This window comes from Momordica charantia (genome assembly GCF_013281855.1).
Source record: "Momordica charantia cultivar OHB3-1 chromosome 2 unlocalized genomic scaffold, Mcharantia_2.0 BLBB01000002.1, whole genome shotgun sequence".
Taxonomy (NCBI): Eukaryota; Viridiplantae; Streptophyta; class Magnoliopsida; order Cucurbitales; family Cucurbitaceae; genus Momordica; species Momordica charantia.
The window spans coordinates 5,337,486-5,355,184 of record NW_028275160.1 but is presented as its reverse complement, the minus strand read 5'-3'; the positions used below and the strand labels follow the sequence as shown (position 1 = coordinate 5,355,184).

At 35.3% G+C, this 17,699-nt stretch overlaps 3 protein-coding genes across 4 annotated transcripts; 1 reads left to right on the top strand and 2 right to left on the bottom strand.

Moving 5' to 3' along the window:
- On the top strand, positions 1 to 2,929 carry CBSX3 (Cystathionine beta-synthase (CBS) family protein). 2 transcript variants are annotated; one of them, XM_022294002.2, is made up of 6 exons: positions 1 to 163; positions 1,060 to 1,326; positions 1,428 to 1,509; positions 2,117 to 2,190; positions 2,468 to 2,528; positions 2,621 to 2,929. In XM_022294002.2, the coding sequence occupies exons 2-6, from the start codon at positions 1,066 to 1,068 to the stop codon at positions 2,761 to 2,763; spliced, it is 621 nt and encodes a 206-aa protein (XP_022149694.1). In that variant the 5' UTR covers positions 1 to 163; positions 1,060 to 1,065; the 3' UTR covers positions 2,764 to 2,929. The 2 variants fall into 2 exon arrangements, with proteins under 2 accessions (XP_022149694.1, XP_022149693.1); XM_022294001.2 differs by having other exon boundaries at positions 1 to 239.
- Positions 2,930 to 4,990: 2,061 nt separating this feature from the next.
- ABCD2 (ABC transporter family protein) lies at positions 4,991 to 12,031 on the bottom strand. Its single transcript, XM_022294079.2, has 10 exons — positions 11,528 to 12,031; positions 11,244 to 11,445; positions 11,058 to 11,125; positions 9,962 to 10,288; positions 9,701 to 9,865; positions 9,043 to 9,271; positions 7,869 to 8,107; positions 7,452 to 7,767; positions 6,344 to 6,615; positions 4,991 to 5,194 (listed from the first exon to the last, which is right to left on the bottom strand). Exons 1-10 carry the CDS (start codon positions 11,846 to 11,848, stop codon positions 5,012 to 5,014), a joined length of 2,322 nt encoding a protein of 773 aa, XP_022149771.2. The 5' UTR covers positions 11,849 to 12,031; the 3' UTR covers positions 4,991 to 5,011.
- Positions 12,032 to 13,385: 1,354 nt separating this feature from the next.
- LOC111017975 (Acid phosphatase/vanadium-dependent haloperoxidase-related protein) lies at positions 13,386 to 17,699 on the bottom strand. The gene is made up of 5 exons (XM_022293886.2): positions 17,371 to 17,699; positions 17,135 to 17,269; positions 17,010 to 17,047; positions 16,829 to 16,895; positions 13,386 to 13,918 (listed from the first exon to the last, which is right to left on the bottom strand). The coding sequence occupies exons 1-5, from the start codon at positions 17,548 to 17,550 to the stop codon at positions 13,532 to 13,534; spliced, it is 807 nt and encodes a 268-aa protein (XP_022149578.2). The 5' UTR covers positions 17,551 to 17,699; the 3' UTR covers positions 13,386 to 13,531.

Sequence of the window (17,699 nt, the reverse complement as noted above, 5' to 3'; positions counted from 1 at the left end):
GAAAGAGAGAGAGTGAGGGTCCGAAAAGAAAAAAGAAACAAAACAAGTGAGAGAAAATCGGGTCTAACAGTTTTGATGCTTCTCCTTTCTTTAGGTCTCATTATCTGAAGCTGACTTCGCCGCCACTTTTTTCTCTCACTGATTTTCTGTGGATCTCCACCAGGTATTCATCTTCTTCTCGCCATTTCCTCTGATCTCAATCTCATCGTTTTCCTCCGATCAACCCTCAACTCCGGCAGGTATTTCCATTTCTCTTCCTGCTACTCTCGCTTGATTTCTCTCTCGCTCTTCATATTAGTACGTTTCTGAAGCTCAATTGATTTGATTTGATATTTATTTTTTAAGAATATTGTTGGATTGTTTGTTTGTTTTTATTGCTTTCGTTTTATTTCTTGGAGATTTCGCACTCCTTCTTGTTTTTACCTCATCGCGTTTTTGTTGAAAGATGTATTCGGTACGTTAGGTGTACTGATCTCGGCTCCCGTGGTTTTACTGAGCTGGATCGAGTTTGACTCCTGTTTTGTATTTCCGGACATTTAATTCAAACTATTTTTTCCTTGATTGCATTAATTAATGGAACTGAGCTGGCTTTGACCGACGCCGGTGGATTCAAACTCGAGAGTTCCTCTGCGTGTGTAATTAATTCATTTTCTTCGTCCTCATATTCCTACTCGCATTCTTCCACATCAGATCTTCGTATCTATGGAGTAATTTATTATAGATGCCTCGAGATAATTTGTTTTTATAGTAGAATCTAGCGTACAGCTCAGTGGAAAGAGGAGAAATAGCTATCTCATTCTCATGTCATGTTATGAAGAAATTGTGCGTACGTAGATTGTGATTCAATTTCCAAGCCTCTTGCAAACTGTTGTTTCTTGTTTTCTTGCTATGTGGATTTCAAGATGTAAATTATTTGTCACAGAACTGTAACATTGACATTTTTTGTGAGTATATGTCTGGGAATATTTGTATTTGACTGGTGGTTCTGATAAATGACACACACTCCCAACTTTAGAGAACTTATTGTACATTTAAAAGCGTCTGGCTCTGCTTCAACAGGTAAAGATGCAAGGTGCTCTGCGATCATTTCTTTCAAATGGAAGCATTGTGAAAAATGCAGTTCTTCAACAAATTCGTGTCGCAAGCCCGCACATGAGGCCTGCAATCGTTTCACGCTTTGCATCATCAGCTAGTTCTGCAAGCATTGAAGAGCATGGCTTTGAAAGCACTACTATTGATGACATCTTGAAAGCGAAAGGTAAAGGTGCCGATGGATCATGGCTTTGGTGCACCACAGATGACACAGTTTATGATGCTGTCCAGTCGGTATGCTTCTTAGCACTATTTTGAAATTCTCATCTTTATAATTAAATTGCTCACTTCTACTATTTCTACTCACACCCCTCCCCCATTTTTAAATAAAAAAGATGACCCAGCACAATGTTGGAGCCTTGGTAGTTGTTAAACCCGGGGGCCAAAATTCAATAGCTGGTATAATAACAGAGAGAGGTACGCGATATGATATGCTTTCTGAATGATATTTCTCTGAATAAATTGGTTAAACTACAAAATTTATGGTCTTGTCCTAGTTAAGAAACGAAGAGATTCAATTATACTTTATATTTTGGGACAAATCACAAATGTATATAATTCATGTACTCCTTGAAATCTTAAAGTTTTGCGAGTTAGCTGATTGTGCTATATATTGGACTTTGAACTTCGGATCAGTTTCTTATTTGCGTTGCTAGTCTTTTCAAGCAACCAAGTTTTATTGTTTCTTTTCAGTGGAGATTTCAAAGTGATCTGGACTTGCACGTTGTTGTTTCCTGGGGAAGACATGGAATCTGAGTGAATTTGCATTATTTCCGCAGTTTTTGCATACCCAAAATGGTTTTTTACTTATGATTGTGCTGCGTAGAACTAAAATCCATGTATTTAGGATTACTTCTACATCATGGTTTTCCACTGTATCTGTCATTTCTCTTCATTCCTGCCTTTATATGTCCTTGTCGTATAACCATGAGATGTTAGTTCTAATATCTAGGTGCAATGTAAGCATTTTCGTCTTTTGGAATGTAATTATCTGAGTTCCGAGCTTTCTTTTCGCACTTTCTAGATTATCTAAGAAAGATTATAGTGCAAGGAAGGTCCTCCAAGTCTACCAAAGTTGGGGATATCATGACTGAGGAGGTACGATCCTATCACCTTTATAAGTTAGCCAGTCTGCTTTCTACTAGTTACGTGTTGAATGATGGAAATTAGATGCTCCTCGTGAGGTTTTCTACATCGACTACGTATATATGCATATGGATATTTGTATGTGCTTTTCACTGATTTACTTAATGTTGCTTTAATTTGCACAGGGACATCAATTATTTGTTTAACCTCCCTCCATCTACACCAATAGCCACACAAAATATTGGAACTTCGAATAGCAATGACAAATTCCTTTAATTTGTGATTGCAGAACAAACTTATCACTGTGACACCCGACACCAAGGTTTTGCGAGCTATGCAACTTATGACTGGTATTGCAATACATTTTATTACCGCTGCAGTACATGTATAACGCTGCTCCATTTCTTTTATGTAACCTGGAGAATGCGTGCTTGGTGGGCAGATAACCGAATCAGGCACATACCCGTCATCGACGACAAGGGTATGAAAGGCATGGTGTCAATTGGAGACGTGGTTCGGGCTGTGGTGAGCGAGCACCGGGAGGAGCTTGACCGCCTGAATGCCTTTATTCAGGGAGGTTATTGAGTTTGGTTGGTGTATGATGTTTCCCAAAACCAGAATGCTTGGGCTCTTGTACATAATGGCCTGGTATGTGCACTCTCCTGTTGTATGGTTGTGCTTAATGTTTTCTGGTACAATAACCGTTATTGGACTGATGATGTAATAATAGACGGCAACTTTGCTCTGAAAATTTCACCCTAAGTTGCATTTTCTTTGATCGAGATGACGAAAATCTCCCTCAAGTTGCAGATAATTTCTGTTCAAAATGGGGTTGAGGATTTTTTTTTTTTATTTCAGAAAATTTTACGGATGGATCTTGAATGTTTTAATTTCCTAATATTTTTGGTAATTTTTCAATTTAGTGTTCTAATTTAATTTTAGCACCTTCAATTTAATTTTAATTTCTAAAATTTTTTTTAGAAATTTAGAGTTTTTTATAGCGCCCATTCCTAACCAGTTTCGAAAAGGTTCGCTCATGCTGGAGGGAGCATTTTTTAATTTGTCAACCCAGCAAGTATAAGTATTATGTTATATAAATTTATCAGCAATACGAGAGACTAAATTGAAGGTGCTAAAATTAAATTAGAACACTAAATTGAAAAATTACCAAAAATATTAGGAAATTGAAATTGAAGGTGCTAAAATTGAAATTGAATCAAAACTTTGTTACATGATTTTTTCCCCTAAATTTGTGTAAATTCACACAAACAACCACCAATTTTAACATTAACTATTTATGATTCATTAAATTGAAAAATATTGAACGGTAGAGATTAAATTTAAAATTTTTAAAATATAAGAGATTAAATTGAAAGTTTTTAAATAAAACCACCATGGGACACTGGGACCTTTAACAAAGTTAAATCCTTTATAAAAAAAAAAAAAAAAGAAAAGAAAGAAAAGAAAGTTGAATCCAGCACGCCAACCTCCAAATATGCGCTTTTTATAAAGGTCTCCCCGCCCGCGTACGCAATTCTTTTAAAATATTTGTTACACAACTTACACTTATCTTTTTAAAATAAAATATATTTTTGTTAAAAAAAATAATAAATAAAACATCTTTTTTTTTTTGGGTAAAAGCAATAAATTTTTAATTAACAAAAAATAACTTATCACATGCGAACAATAAATTCCTTAAACCTTATTTCAGAAAAAAGTGAAAAGTTGATCGAAATGACCTAAAATACACAACTGAAAATATCTATTTAAGAAGTTTCAATAGTTTTATGTCAGACAGTAACTAAAAATAATTATCTATCAAGTCAATTAAATGCTAAATTCAAAAGTTTAATCGAAGAGGTCGTTTCAAACCCATTAAACTTTGATTGTATGTCCATGAATTGGATCGCGGGCTTGATCCAACCTTCAACCAGTGTTTTAGGCCCGTTAAACTTGGCCCAAGTATATTTGAGGCCCGTCAAACTTGACCAAACCTGGGTCAATATTTTCTCTAGGCCAAGCTGATGAGAGTGATGCTACATTGTATGTGTTTTTTTATAAGTTCTGTAAAAAAAAAGTGTTTTTTCAAGTACAAGGTAGTCGAGCTCAAGTTAGTGTTAAATTCAACAGAAAATGACTCATCTATAATTTGAAAATATATCTTTTTCTACTCGCTACGTATTAGGTTTTCTTAAAAATAAATTCTATTATAGTTTATTTTAAAATAAAACAACATTCTCATATTTTGTTCACTTACATGAATATTTGATAGTAAAATTTAGATTAGTTGTGTAAACTTTGATTTTCTTATAAATATTTTAAAAAACGAGGTTAGGAAAGGGAGAAAAATTGTTGAAATCTCACCCAAAAATACATGGATATTTACCGACCAACATTCATCTTCATAGTACCACCATTAAAATTTGACAACTTTTTAATCATTTGAAAAAGTGAAAAAATCTCATTTTCTAAATTTCTAACCTATTTATCAAAATTTCAATAGTGATCAACAAAAAATAGTGTTAAAAGAGTAAGCACTAAAATAATTTTCAACCTCACCAACATTACTCTTGTCAAAATTAAAAAATTGACAGCTATTCATTTTATTTTTTCTCTTCCTTTATACATTCTCTCTAATTTTTTAATAGTGGTAAGTAAAAGATACCTATTTATCAATAAACGCTCAAATTTGATTTTCCGACTACTAGTCTTACCTGTCGTTTCAGGCAGGTACCATCTTTAAGATCCTCCTCCATGTAGATTATCCTCTGCAAACAACAATTAATAAAAAGATAATTTTGAGGATTAGAAATACTAAATTGTAGGCATCATATTACTGCTTCGACAATTCGTACAAATCATCACGAACAATGGGTTCAGTGTCCCAATTGCGTTGATTGCTGCTAGACAACTTGGATATATGCAAAATACTGTTATGGTGATTACGTAAAGTTCGTCGATGGCCAATGCTAATATATGTTATTCCAGCAGCTGCAATTTGCTTGTATAAATGAGCCTGTCAGAAGCAACAGAAAGAGAAAAGGTCAAGATTACAAGTCATTAATTCCTTGCCAACGAAAATCAAAAACAATTCACCAGAAAAAGTTGAAGAAATAGAAAGATGAAAATAAAAACAAGGAATAAGCAGGAAGCCAGGAATTGTTAGGGGTAATGCATAAAAACAAAGCATGCAAAATCAACAGACTCAGTAAATATGGTAAGACAGAGATGTTTAAATCATGGCTATCTTCGAATGGCTGTTAAAATTTAACGAGCTTCTTGTTAAATGTATTGAATTGGCGAATTTTGGAGTCATATGAGTTCAGATTATAGTGCTAATTACTAGGACATTAAATATTAGAGGATGAGAGGGTCGTCTTCATATTCGTGTCCATAACTATTATTATTAATGCAAAAGCAAAGGAAGTAAATAGCTAATAATGGACATAAGGCGAAGTTGCATATAAGCAAGTCCGAACACTAAAGTTTAGTTATGATTGTGCATCTTAGCATTATGGTACTTATGAGACTGCATAGAACTATTTTTTTCTTCTTTCTTTTTTGGCTGATAAGAAATAGATATTTCATTAATAAAATGAAATATATAAAAAGGGAGAAACTCCCAAACTAGATTACAGAAAAGGCTGTCTGTTAGGAATGACATTAGGATAGTTAAGAGTATTATTAGAGTACAAAGGACATATTAGTAGTTAGTCCAAGGAGTTTGTTATTAGGAATTGATTGTAAATAGAGTAAGTAACAAGGGTTGAAGGTAGGGAATTGTTAAGAGTAGTTTAGGCTGAGTGATCTCAAGAGATCGGTCCAAATACCTCAAATTACTTGGGATTATTATAGTTCTTCTATCTTTTATCTTTCAATATATTTCAGCTCAGCAATTTGGCTCTATCAAAACTTGGAAGGGAGGTTATATATGTTACATAAATCTCTTCAAGCAACTTTCCAAGACATTAATTTGGCCTACTTAATTTTCCTCCCTTTTATCAAACAAATGTTAGATGCAAGCACAAGGTCTATCTGAAACAGCAGGGGCACATGATCCAAATAAGCAATTGTACTAAAACATATGAAAAATAAAAGGAAAAGATTTCATGCTGTAAAACATAACATCGTGATCAAACTCTGGCTGAATTTTGTCAGTAAGTACCTCATTTGCTTCATCTAAAGCACTTGTTGACTCATCCAGCAGAACTAGCTTTGGTCTCGAAAGCAATAGACGTGCAAAAGCAATACGTTGCTGCTCACCGAGAGAAAGAACACTGGACCATTCAGAAGTTATGTCCAGACTCCTGAAACGCGTCAATAGGTAGCCAAGACCAACTTTGTCCAAAACCTGGATTAGGTCATCTGTCGTTGGCTTATCAGGATTTTCACTCACACTGTTGATATTTGATGCACCCATCAAAAAGGAAGGAAATACTGCAAGACAAAAACAGTCAGTCTGACTTGGTAGACCTCATGACAAGTTGATTTATTCTTAACCAAAAATTCTACTCCACAAGATAGAAATGCATGTTTACATGACTTGCAGACATAAAAGATAAATGCTATTTGAATTACTAGTAAACTTAACCACTCTATGTTTTAGTAACACAGCCAGCTTTCTTGGCAGATACTGCTATTTGTGGTCTGGAATTGAATCACAAGAATGACGTGTCCTATTTTTGAACTTCACAAAGCTACCTTATGACTACATTTCAACTTTCCAGAAATTTCGTCACATAAATGACTGCATTAGACATGGCAAGACATTACACGCAATGATCCCAATAAATTGAGAATTTATAAAAAAAAAAACAAACGAGCAACTATATTAAAAAGAAAAATACTAAGGTCCTCACCGGTAAATACCATCTCTATGTTGACTACCATTGAACGATTTGACAACTCATTATTTCTTTAGAAAAATTCTATGTTTTTGCATTTCTCTCTCTTGTCAAACATTCAATGATGGTAAACACAAAATAGATCCTTACCAAGGACCTATTTTTCAATAAAAGAACTTGCCATAAATAGCCTATGGGGCAGAGGAAAACCCCATCCAAAGAACTATAAAAAGAAAACTTTCCAAATATTTAAATAAAAAAAGAATAATCGACAAGCTTCCACACAATTATCAGTTTCCAAAGACATCTCTAAAAGAATAAAATCGAGAAATGTCTTTCTTTTCGAAGAGCATCATGATGATATTTGCCTGTAACCTTCTTTCTATGAGATCGATGATATTCACAACAATAGTTATGCAGTAGGCTTACTATTTGGTTCAGCATGACTTGATGTGGCAGCACCTTCAGCCCATGTAGGATAAAGAAGTTGCTGACGTAGTGTACCCAAAACCATGTATGGTCTTTGAGGAAGGAAAAATATCCCTTCATAATTTTTGTAAAGTGGTCTATTATTTTCTATGGATACATCTTCTTCTGTGCGTGCTTTGGTGGGCACTTCATCTTGAGAAACTAGCTGCTTGGGATATTCTTTTATATAAAATGTGATTTTTCCTTTTCCAACATTCCAAAGACCTGCCAAAACTCTTAACAAAGAAGTCTTTCCACATCCACTAGGTCCCATTACCTGTAAAAGTAGTTTCATGCTCATGAATTTCTAATCCCCCAACAGGTTTACATTCATACAAGGTGACGTAAAAGATTTTTAAAATATATAGTTTCACGAACCAGCAAGTGCTCCTTTTCTTTAACTATTAATGCCAAGTCTCTAACCAAAGTAGCTCCATTTGGTGCCTTTAGAGTCAAATTCTCTATCTCCAATAATTTCTGACGTTTGTCTAGGGCCATGGACCCATTTGATTCTAGTAGAGGTGAACTTTCCATATGGGAATACGTGAGATGTATCTCTTCTGAGGTGTTCGATAGAACATTAGTAGCACTGCCGTCCAAGAGGTCATCAAATTCACCTGCATATTTTGAGGGTCAAAACCAACATATCTAGTAATCTACAAATTAAGACTATACAGTTGCTTTTGGAGCAAAAATCAAATCATACAGTGGCACAAATGAATGGTGTTTCAAGATATTCAAATAAAAACTATAACAAAAAACTGAGAATCAAGATATTGAAGAAAAGAAAAGATACGATGTAACTTGTAAGATTTAGAATAATGTAAAATAAAGAACTGAAAATGTTTTACAACAGCAAGGAAAATTAGGAGGTTTCAAGAGATTGGACTTTTGACATTCTAAGAATTACTTGAAACACAGTATTCCGCAACTTATGAATACAGCAGTTCATAATATTGGGAAAACTCTTCTCCAATTGGTTATTCATTTATTATTTTTTACAAAAAGAAATTTACATTATCGTCCTCTTTTTACCAGCATTTTTCTATGTTGTTATTTTTCCACTCTTCAATCACAATTCTATTTCTTCCTATTTGTAATATTTCTCTCTCGCAATAGTCATAATAAATTAAGAGAGTTGGATACAACGTCAAACCAATTAAATGTCCTACAAAAGTTCTGATACAAATACTCAAACAATTTGTTAAGAATGGTACAGTAAATCCTGCATATCAAATGAGCGACAATATTCATAAAAGAAAATTGTTACCATATGAGTGAAATAGTACCAAAATGGAGAAAAAAAATGCTAAAGAAATTTTGAGAGGACCTTGAACTAGCATGGCTAGATACATTCACAAATAAATACTCCGTTGTACTATTAAACTTTACTTGAATCACACACAGGCTCCATATATATCTACCCCTCATGCATGCATGCTATATTGCTATCTTGTCCAGAAGAGGACTGATCATCACGCTCCCCCTTGCAGAATCTTTTCTATTGAAGGAATATAACCATGAAAGAAATAGAGAAGGGTGAGTATGATACCTAGGCGATCAATAATTGCTGAAAAAGCACTAATGGCCTGAAACTGGTATACAATAATGGAAAAATCCCCAAGGATGTGATTAAAAGCAGATACTGATTGATTAATAACACCAAACTCAATTTTCCCAGAGAAGTACATTGGGGCAACAACAGCAGCGGGAAGAATCTGAATGAGGTAGCGGTAGCCATTGGTAAAGAACTCAAGATTTCTGGATGCTATTAGTAATTTCTGTGAAGCAACATATTCAAAGAATACGGTAAGAACCCACAGAGTTGAAGAAACCCAAATACGACTGCAACCAAAATATCCAACATTGGAGTACTAACTACAACAAAATGGATGTTGAGCTTTGACAGAGATCATCTCATACCAAAACTAAATTCCAAAGCTTGAAATATCTAAACTCATGAAACAGAAATGAACAGACAACATACTTAAGATATACTCTATGACAGAGAAAAGGACATCGAGATCCAATGTAATTCATATCTACATGTAAACCTAAGTTGTAATACAGATAACAGCATATATATACTTATCTTTTCACTCTGACAAAATGATAATAAAGTATAAGGCACCTTAACATTTAGACATTGAAACAATCACTCCACATGAAACTTGAAGTTATAGACATATCCAGCATATTAAAATACTAACTGTTAAATTCTCGACAGCACTTCTGAAACGCTGCAGAATGAGCTGCATCTCATTCTCTTCACCACCATAGAAGGCAATTGATTCAGCATTTTCACGAATGCGAACAAGTCCATAGCGAAAATCTGCTTCTTTCTTTTCTTGCAAGAAGTTTAGATTAACCAAACCCTGCAATAAATTCATGGTAAATTTATAAGAGCCTAGCTAGATCAAGTTTCCAGGAAAAGAAAAAAAAATTATCATAAATCAGCCAAGGAATATCACCTTTCCTAGGAAAACACTAATTGCCGTTCCCCCAATCGAATATAAAAGAAGAACGACGAACAACGGTGGATAGATACCAAATAAAATGTTACTAAATGAAATCAAATCCACTGTAGAATTGAAAAGTGCCAAAGAAAATGAGAGAGCTGTCCCTGTGAAAGAACTGAGATCATCAACAATCCTCTGGTCCGGATTGTCAATAATGGATTGGGACTGAATTTTATAGAAAGACTGGTTCTTTAGATAGCGCTCCATGTAATGTTTTGTCATCCATGACCTCCATCTAAGGGAAAGCACGTCCTTTGCATAATCTCTCAATACAAAAACCTGTAAAGCAGTGAATTTGAGCCAGGTAATACGAATAAAATGTTTATAGTTAAATTACCTGTGAGAAGAATTACGTTAAGAAATTGTAAGATGAATTGCACAATAATGATGGAAATTCATTTGGTCTAGTTCATAAAATTTAAAGCAGCGCTTTCTATTGTTTTTCCTTTTCCATACCTTCCTTTTTCTGTTAGAATAGATGCTAAGGTAAACCAAATGTATCTGACTGATAAATGAAGCCAACTCTTTTCTTCAAATACGAGACAACATTAAAGGCAGTGGACAAATTACTCTACTCTCCTTTCAGAGATGGGAGGTTTTAGAGGGTTTATTTTTTATTAAATTAAAACATATTTGACTGCAATAACATTTTGATATTCATACTTCTTTTTGTAACGAGATTTAGTCTCTCATGCTTCAAAATAAAATATAAGGATTGAGTTTTTTTATGAATTTAACTTTTCACCGTAATGGAGTTGTGAGAATGTACAAATAATTAAACCACCCTTAATGTTGGATTGTAGGATAATTGTTGAGTTGAAATTATTCATATTTTATACATAGATTGTTTATCAATTAAATTTGTAATGAAATTTTTAGCTCAAAGAGCTAATTATTACATTTCCTTAAAAAATAAGGCCTAAATTTTTATCAATACACATCCAAGTAGAGACTAATGGTATATTTTAACCTTTTTTTTTTTAATGTTGTAAAACAGAGTAGACAAGTAGAACAATACCTAAGTGAAAGAGGAGACCAGTGTGCTCACCGGAATACCTCCAGCAAAGGCACCTAGGTAGTAGAGGAGTTGCTTGGTGAACTGTTCTTGGTCCTTGTCTGTTTGCGATACCCGTTAAGGAGGTGAAAATGTGAATATGAAAATAACGAGGTTAATTAATGGAATAAGCATTTGCACGCTATCGATTGTAAGAAGGAAGAAGAATCGAAGAATTACTAGCAAGAGCGTTATAGAAGTCGCGGCCGAGGAAATTGAAGCCAACACTGATGCCAGTGGTGCCCAAGGTTAGAGCAAAGACGGCAGCCAGCTGCCATCGAGCTTGCACTTTGTCATCCGAGAACCAGTAAGGTGCGGCCACTTTCCAGAACCTCTTCAAGAGCATTTTCGGATCAGGTCCAGGCCTCTGAGCTTCCTCATTCTTCGTCATCCGGAATCAAGCTCATAATCATTCTCCACAAGCAATTAGCAGAAAGAAATTAAAACACGAGAACGGAACTGACCTTATCTGGACCTGAACCTGGTGTAGGAATATCCAGCGGCTGAGTCGAGGAAGACAAGTCGGAGGCCGTCGCAGAAGACCTAACGTTGACAAAATTATTCCTAGACTTCCTTCTAGCGAGACTTCCGCCGCTGGAAGCGGCCGTGACCGCCACCGCTGGAGGTAAAAGTTTACAGACATTGAAAGGAACATGAACATGAAGAGTAGCTCCATCGCCATAACCACGCAGCGGAAGTTGCCGCCGGTGATACTTGTAGATGTGATTATCGGAAACTGTAGAGGAAATCATGAAAACAGAGGATGCCTGTGAGCGCAGTATCATCTTCTCTCTCAGTGGAGAACGAAAATCTCCTCCGCTATACAATTAATTGGTCGATTCAAGAGAACTTGGCAACAAAAGCTGTGAAAATTCGTAAGGAGACGGTCGTCGTCGTCCGTCGCAGCACGACAAGCAAAACAGATGATGGTTACGTTCCGAGTTTGAGATCATAACAACGCCACGGCGACCACTTTTTGCAGATAAAATACACTTTCCCTCCATTATTCCTAAATTTTATGGCCATTATTTTCCCTTTTTTTTTTTACGCTATTCCGAAATTATTCACTCAAAAAAATACTTTATATTTACATTTAAATATAACAGTGACCTCTATTTGTAGTTTTTTTTACACAATAATTTGGGGATATAAGATCCAACATCCGACTCTAAGATAAAAGGAGTATATATCAATTTTTTTCAACTATGCTTTTGTTGGCGACTTTATTTGTAGTTAAACTATAGTTTTATCGCTAATATGAATATAGCTTAGTAATTTTGAGACGACTTTATTTTTAGTTAAACTATAATTTTATCGCTAATATAAATATAGCTAGTAATTTTGAGAAAAAAGCAAGTATTAGTGTAGAAATTTGTTTTATACTCCCTCCCTGCATTGTTTGTAATATTTAAGAATAGTGTGAATCCATATAGATAATAATAAATTATTCAATGATATATTAAATTGTGAATGAAGTGATCGAGTACTCTTATAATACTATAAATATTCTCATTTATTAAGGTTGTAAGTTCAAATCTAGTTTACATCCCTAAAATTTTAGAACTTTTATTTTAATCTCTTGTATCTTAACAAGTTCCGAATTTAGTTCTATTAGACAAAATTTGAGTCATAAATTAATGAAAAATTTGTACATATCAATCGACACTTATATATAACTACTTGTGATACGAAGATGGAACTGTAAATCTTCAACATATCACTCATAAAACAATATGTAAAAATTTAGATAACGTAAGATTAAAGTACATCGGACGAAAATAATTTAAAAGGTTAGATGAAATTTAGTTATAAAATTTGAAGGATTCAAGTAAATACGACACCTATTACTCTTTATATCGATGGTAATTCGGTTCTCCACCTATCATTGTTGTACTAAAAAATAGTTGGAAGTAAAATAAATAAATAAATAAATATAGGTTTTAATTTGATCCCTACGATTTAAGTTAAGTTTTACTTTGGTTAAACATTATCGGTCATCTCTAAATTGTATTTTACCAACCCCAAAAGCCTTCCTATAGGCTATATTCTTATATTTGCACTAAATCATAATATAGTCCACTAATACTCTCTTAACAAAATAGATATCTATATTACAATGACGATTGACGATTTTCAACATGATTGTTACAGTGACGATTTGTGAAGTTTAACTAAACTATTGAATTCAAATTGGAACTTTTAAAACCACACCAACTAAATTGAAACTAAACCCAAACCATAACTACTAAATCAAAACTTCTAAGATCACAGTGCCCAAGTTTATAATTTTAACCTTTCTTATCATATCATCGGAGAAGAAGCTATCAAATCTGTATCCTAGTAGTGTAATTTCTTCAAATAAATTTATTGTATGTGTTTAGCTCTTGACAGATAAGATGTGATTTTGTACAGGCACAGTTGATTTGTGAGATCATTTTGAATATATAAAATTAATTTGTAATAAGACATCACAATAATGTATTGGTTATCAGGCTAACCGTGAAACCCAACAAAGCACCAGCTGCAACTTCAACCTCAGTGTGGCCAATTGATTCCTTAAATGGCTTCCAAAGATTAGCCTTTGTTCTTGACCCTTCTTCCATATCTGCTGCCAAGCTTGAGGATGCAATATCCTCCTTTACTGGACTCGGAACTTTTAAGGTCTTGGTTCCTTCCTCGGATAATATGGGACTGCTGCTCTCAAGGTTTCTATTGAGTGGTGATGTTCTATTTTCGAGCAGGGAATCGGCTCGATGATCTTGATCTTTACAGGGAAATGACGAGGTCACTTGTGTCTTTGTCTGCAACAGCTTGTTGATGGCTTTAGCATGATTTCCTACTTCCCTCCTCACTCCCTGCAAAATGAGAAACTTTGTTATTGGTTACTCTTACTGATACCAAAAAAAAGCAGGGCCCTCCCATGAGAAATTTCTGAGCGTTTTTCGATTCTGTTCCTAATACTATACTGCAGGAGATTCTAAAAATGGAAAGAATGTATATAGGGAGGCTAGAACTGCAAACGAGTGGATCTTCCTCGGGAAAAAGGTGGAGTTTGTTAGCTAACCTAAGTATCAATTGCTTAAAGACATGTATTCTCGACCAAAAGGTTGGAGGTTCGAATTCCTACCCCAGCTTGTTTTTTAACTCAAAAAATGGGAAGTTCACTAAAAACTCTTCTGATCTCCCTGAAGAGGAGGCCCAAGATCATAGGCCAGCTTCCCGCACCACAAACAAACCAATCCACCACAATTTTGACTTCTCCTAGATACAAGTAGTCCCCGAGGCCTTCTCGAAAAGTCTAACGATATTAAGTATATTTTTCAATTTTGAGTGATTGTACAAATAAAATACTAGATATCATTAGCCAAGTATGAACGACCGATGTAGTGGGAGCTCATCCCTTGGGGGAGGTGGATAGCCTAAGCCTGGCATAAAGTCCGTACCGGACAGTACAACCTACTCCCAAGCTGGTCAGAACGAAGATACGTCAAAAATGATTGTCATAATGACATAATATCTCCACCAATCGATTCGTAAACCTATCGTTGCCCAAATTATGCAAACCTGATGGATTCCACCACACGAACCACCAAACCTCTATAAGGTAACTGACTAAGATAATCTGCTGCAAATACTAAAAGAAAAGAGAATAAGGGATCTCCTTCCCAAAGATCTCTAGAAGCATGAAACTATCTAGTGATCTAGGTTTGATTTACAATATAATCGAGAAGTTAGTGCTCGAGATTATAGCCAATATCAACTTCCTCCACCTTTCCCTAAAGCCTTCTACTTGAAGGATGGAAATCAAGGGAAAACCAGTCAACTTTATCACAAGTATTCTGAAGATGCAATTAAAAACCATCCCCTTTTTGTCTCTTCTTTTGGAATCATCCACCACATTTTTTCAATTAAGATGAGGTCTACGATCTGCCTACAGCCAACAAAGGTAGATTGGCTGGTGGAGGGGAGAACCTGTTTAAGTCCAACTTTAGAACATAATCTAATAAACTGCAGTAGGGGTCTAAACTCTCTAAAGTTGCTAACTATTACACACTGTATACATGCATACACATATACGTGCACATATGCACATACATACAGATATGAACATACTTATCATTTCCATAAATTATTTTCCTTTGGGAGTGTAACTTCCTATGCTTAGATACTACAGAAAAGAATCTTGCTGAGTGTAAGTGATCTCAGCAGAAGCCAAGGGATGTAAAATATATCGTAATAGTTAGTATTTTAGATCCAAATATGCTTGAAATGGGGCCAGCAGATAAACTAGTTCCAAGATCTAAGCGAGTATTTCTATATTCACTTATATTATATTATATATCAGTTAACATAAGAGCATTTATCTGCCTAAATTCAATAGTCCAGTTTTGCCTCCTATGCCTACTATGTTGCATGGCAAGCTATAACACTTTCGGATAACAGATAATCTAATAATATCCAAACGACGCAGACCCCTAATATCTAGCTCAACATTATTTGTTCAACTTCTACAAGGTCAGAGCAACAATTAAGCATGATATCCTAAACAACATGACTGTAAGATCAAAACATGAAACATAGAAATGAAGAAGACTAAAATAAACCAACAGGAAAGAAGAAACTTTGGCACACTATGAGCATGTAAGATTTAAAAAAAAAAAGTTTCTATGATGAATTCCGGATGCAACTAGTAAAACGGTAGTTTTTCTATGCCAATTGGGCTGGTAAATAATGACTATAACTTCTCCAAACATATTACTATTATAATACCCAGATTTTTATTTTATTTTAAAAAATAGTTTCATAAAGGAGGCAAAATTAAAAAGATGAGTTGACAAGGAATCCAAAAAGAAGGAACCTGTACAATTAAAATACACCTAGCTCAGAAAGGCCACCGAAGAATTACAAGCATGTTCTCTTCGTTTACTATCCATCAGTCACGAGGAATGTTTCTGAACATTTTCACAATGGATACCAATCCATATAAAGGAGTAAACCTGTGACATGATAATAAAGTGAATTCTCCCTAGTTCTTAAGACATTAGAGCCTTAGTCCTCAAGAACACACCTATATCTCACCAACCATGTATCCTAGAAAGAAGGCATGGAGCCAGTTTTGCCTCTTCATTTTGCAAACTGTTAAACGACTTACACTCAGCTACTGCACCGACTCACCTAACAGATATCAAAGATGAAAAATGATTTACTACAAATGAAGGTAGAAGAGCCACCATAAATGGTCTAAACTGGCATCTTTCAAGAGAACATACTAATAGGAGCAGAAGCCAAACGAAACGAACAGTAGTACTGCTGCTGCTGCTACACTACTTACTACTGATATGCTACTATTGCCACTGCTGCTGCTACTGCTACTATTGCTACTATGCTAACTCTTGCTCAAAAAGATATTAAAAAAAGTTTAGCCTATTATACAGTGTCACAGTTGGATTTTCTGATGATAATTTTAATATAGGGCCTTAATGCTTTACTTCATTTGATTACTCACACTTGTTCAAGAGTATTGCTTCACTCAATAATACCGGTGCCCAGATGATAAATTATGAGATCATTTTCTCTTTCCATCGAAGTTCCTCGTTAATAGAAGTTCGCATCAGAATATTTAGCAGAAGAAAATAGGGAAAAAATCACAATTAATCAGCAGAAAGATGCCAGGAAAAGAAAAGGGAAGACGATTATAATCAAGTATAACGAGGGCCAAACAAAAAATAAAAAAGAAAAAGAAGGAGAAGACCCTTCATACTTGCCTGAGCATCGTACATAATAAGGGACGCGTAAACTACAGTTAGGCCAAAAATAGAATCTGCAAGACCCCTGCGTTTATATTCTTAAGTAATGTTATGACAAGTAATTCTAAAACACAGGTACATGATTTCTTAAAACGGAAACACAGACGACAAAAAAAGCACATAATAAGTAGCTGATTACCTCTCAGCGCCGAGGATTGTCGCAGCAGCGACCACCGCCTGAAACATTTTCACGAAAACAGCAGTGATGATGGTGATTACATTAACAAAAGAATTGAAAATTACAGAACAAATGGGTCTACTAACAGAGGAATGGGTAGAAGGGAAGCCTCCAGCCTCGAAGGCGGTTCTGAAGTTGAAATCTCTGCCATAGATAATAACAGAAGCGAAAGGCTTCGCCAGTTGCCCGATCGCAGCAGACACACCGGCGGCAACTAAAACCTTGAAAACAAATTGAGCAAAATTTACGGCAAGATTCCTCCGCTGAAAACAAGAGAGAGAGGCCATATCGGTACTGAGTGAGATTAAGGGGAAGGAATTACCTTGTTATGGCTGAGCTGAACGATTTCGTCAAGCAATACAGCTCTGGGAGCGGTGAAATTGGAAGGAGAAGGGCATAATTTTCTGAGATGAATGTGAGAGTAGTGGCGATGATGAGTAATTAGCCGCGGCTGAGACGGAAAAGGAACGGCGGTGGCGGAGCTCCACCATGGCAGTGACATTCTCCTCTTCCGTCTGCAATGGCGGCAAGAAGCCTGAGGAATATATCCAAACCAATGAGTTTTCGATTTAACTTCTCAGGGCAGCGGCCGTTATTAGTCTGTTTTCTTTTGGAGTCCAAGTGGGTCGTGTTTGTCCGTCGTGAACAAGG

Bases quoted from the DNA above. Each gene is read 5' to 3' on its own strand.
- LOC111017975 (XM_022293886.2), bottom strand. From the start codon at position 17,550: ATGTCACTGCCATGGTGGAGCTCCGCCACCGCCGTTCCTTTTCCGTCT. The intron at 17,270-17,370 runs GTAATTCCTTCC...TTTGTTTTCAAG, and splicing joins TTCAGCTCAGCCATAACAAG to GTTTTAGTTGCCGCCGGTGT. The intron at 17,048-17,134 runs GTTAGTAGACCC...AAAATGTTTCAG, and splicing joins TCCCTTCTACCCATTCCTCT to GCGGTGGTCGCTGCTGCGAC.
- ABCD2 (XM_022294079.2), bottom strand. From the start codon at position 11,848: ATGATACTGCGCTCACAGGCATCCTCTGTTTTCATGATTTCCTCTACA. The intron at 7,768-7,868 runs GTTCGTGAAACT...CTACTTTTACAG, and splicing joins AAGAAAAGGAGCACTTGCTG to GTAATGGGACCTAGTGGATG. The intron at 6,616-7,451 runs GTAAGCCTACTG...TTTGTCTTGCAG, and splicing joins AAGTCATGCTGAACCAAATA to TATTTCCTTCCTTTTTGATG.
- CBSX3 (XM_022294002.2), top strand. From the start codon at position 1,066: ATGCAAGGTGCTCTGCGATCATTTCTTTCAAATGGAAGCATTGTGAAA. The intron at 1,510-2,116 runs GTACGCGATATG...CGCACTTTCTAG, and splicing joins TGGTATAATAACAGAGAGAG to ATTATCTAAGAAAGATTATA. The intron at 2,191-2,467 runs GTACGATCCTAT...TTGTGATTGCAG, and splicing joins GGGATATCATGACTGAGGAG to AACAAACTTATCACTGTGAC.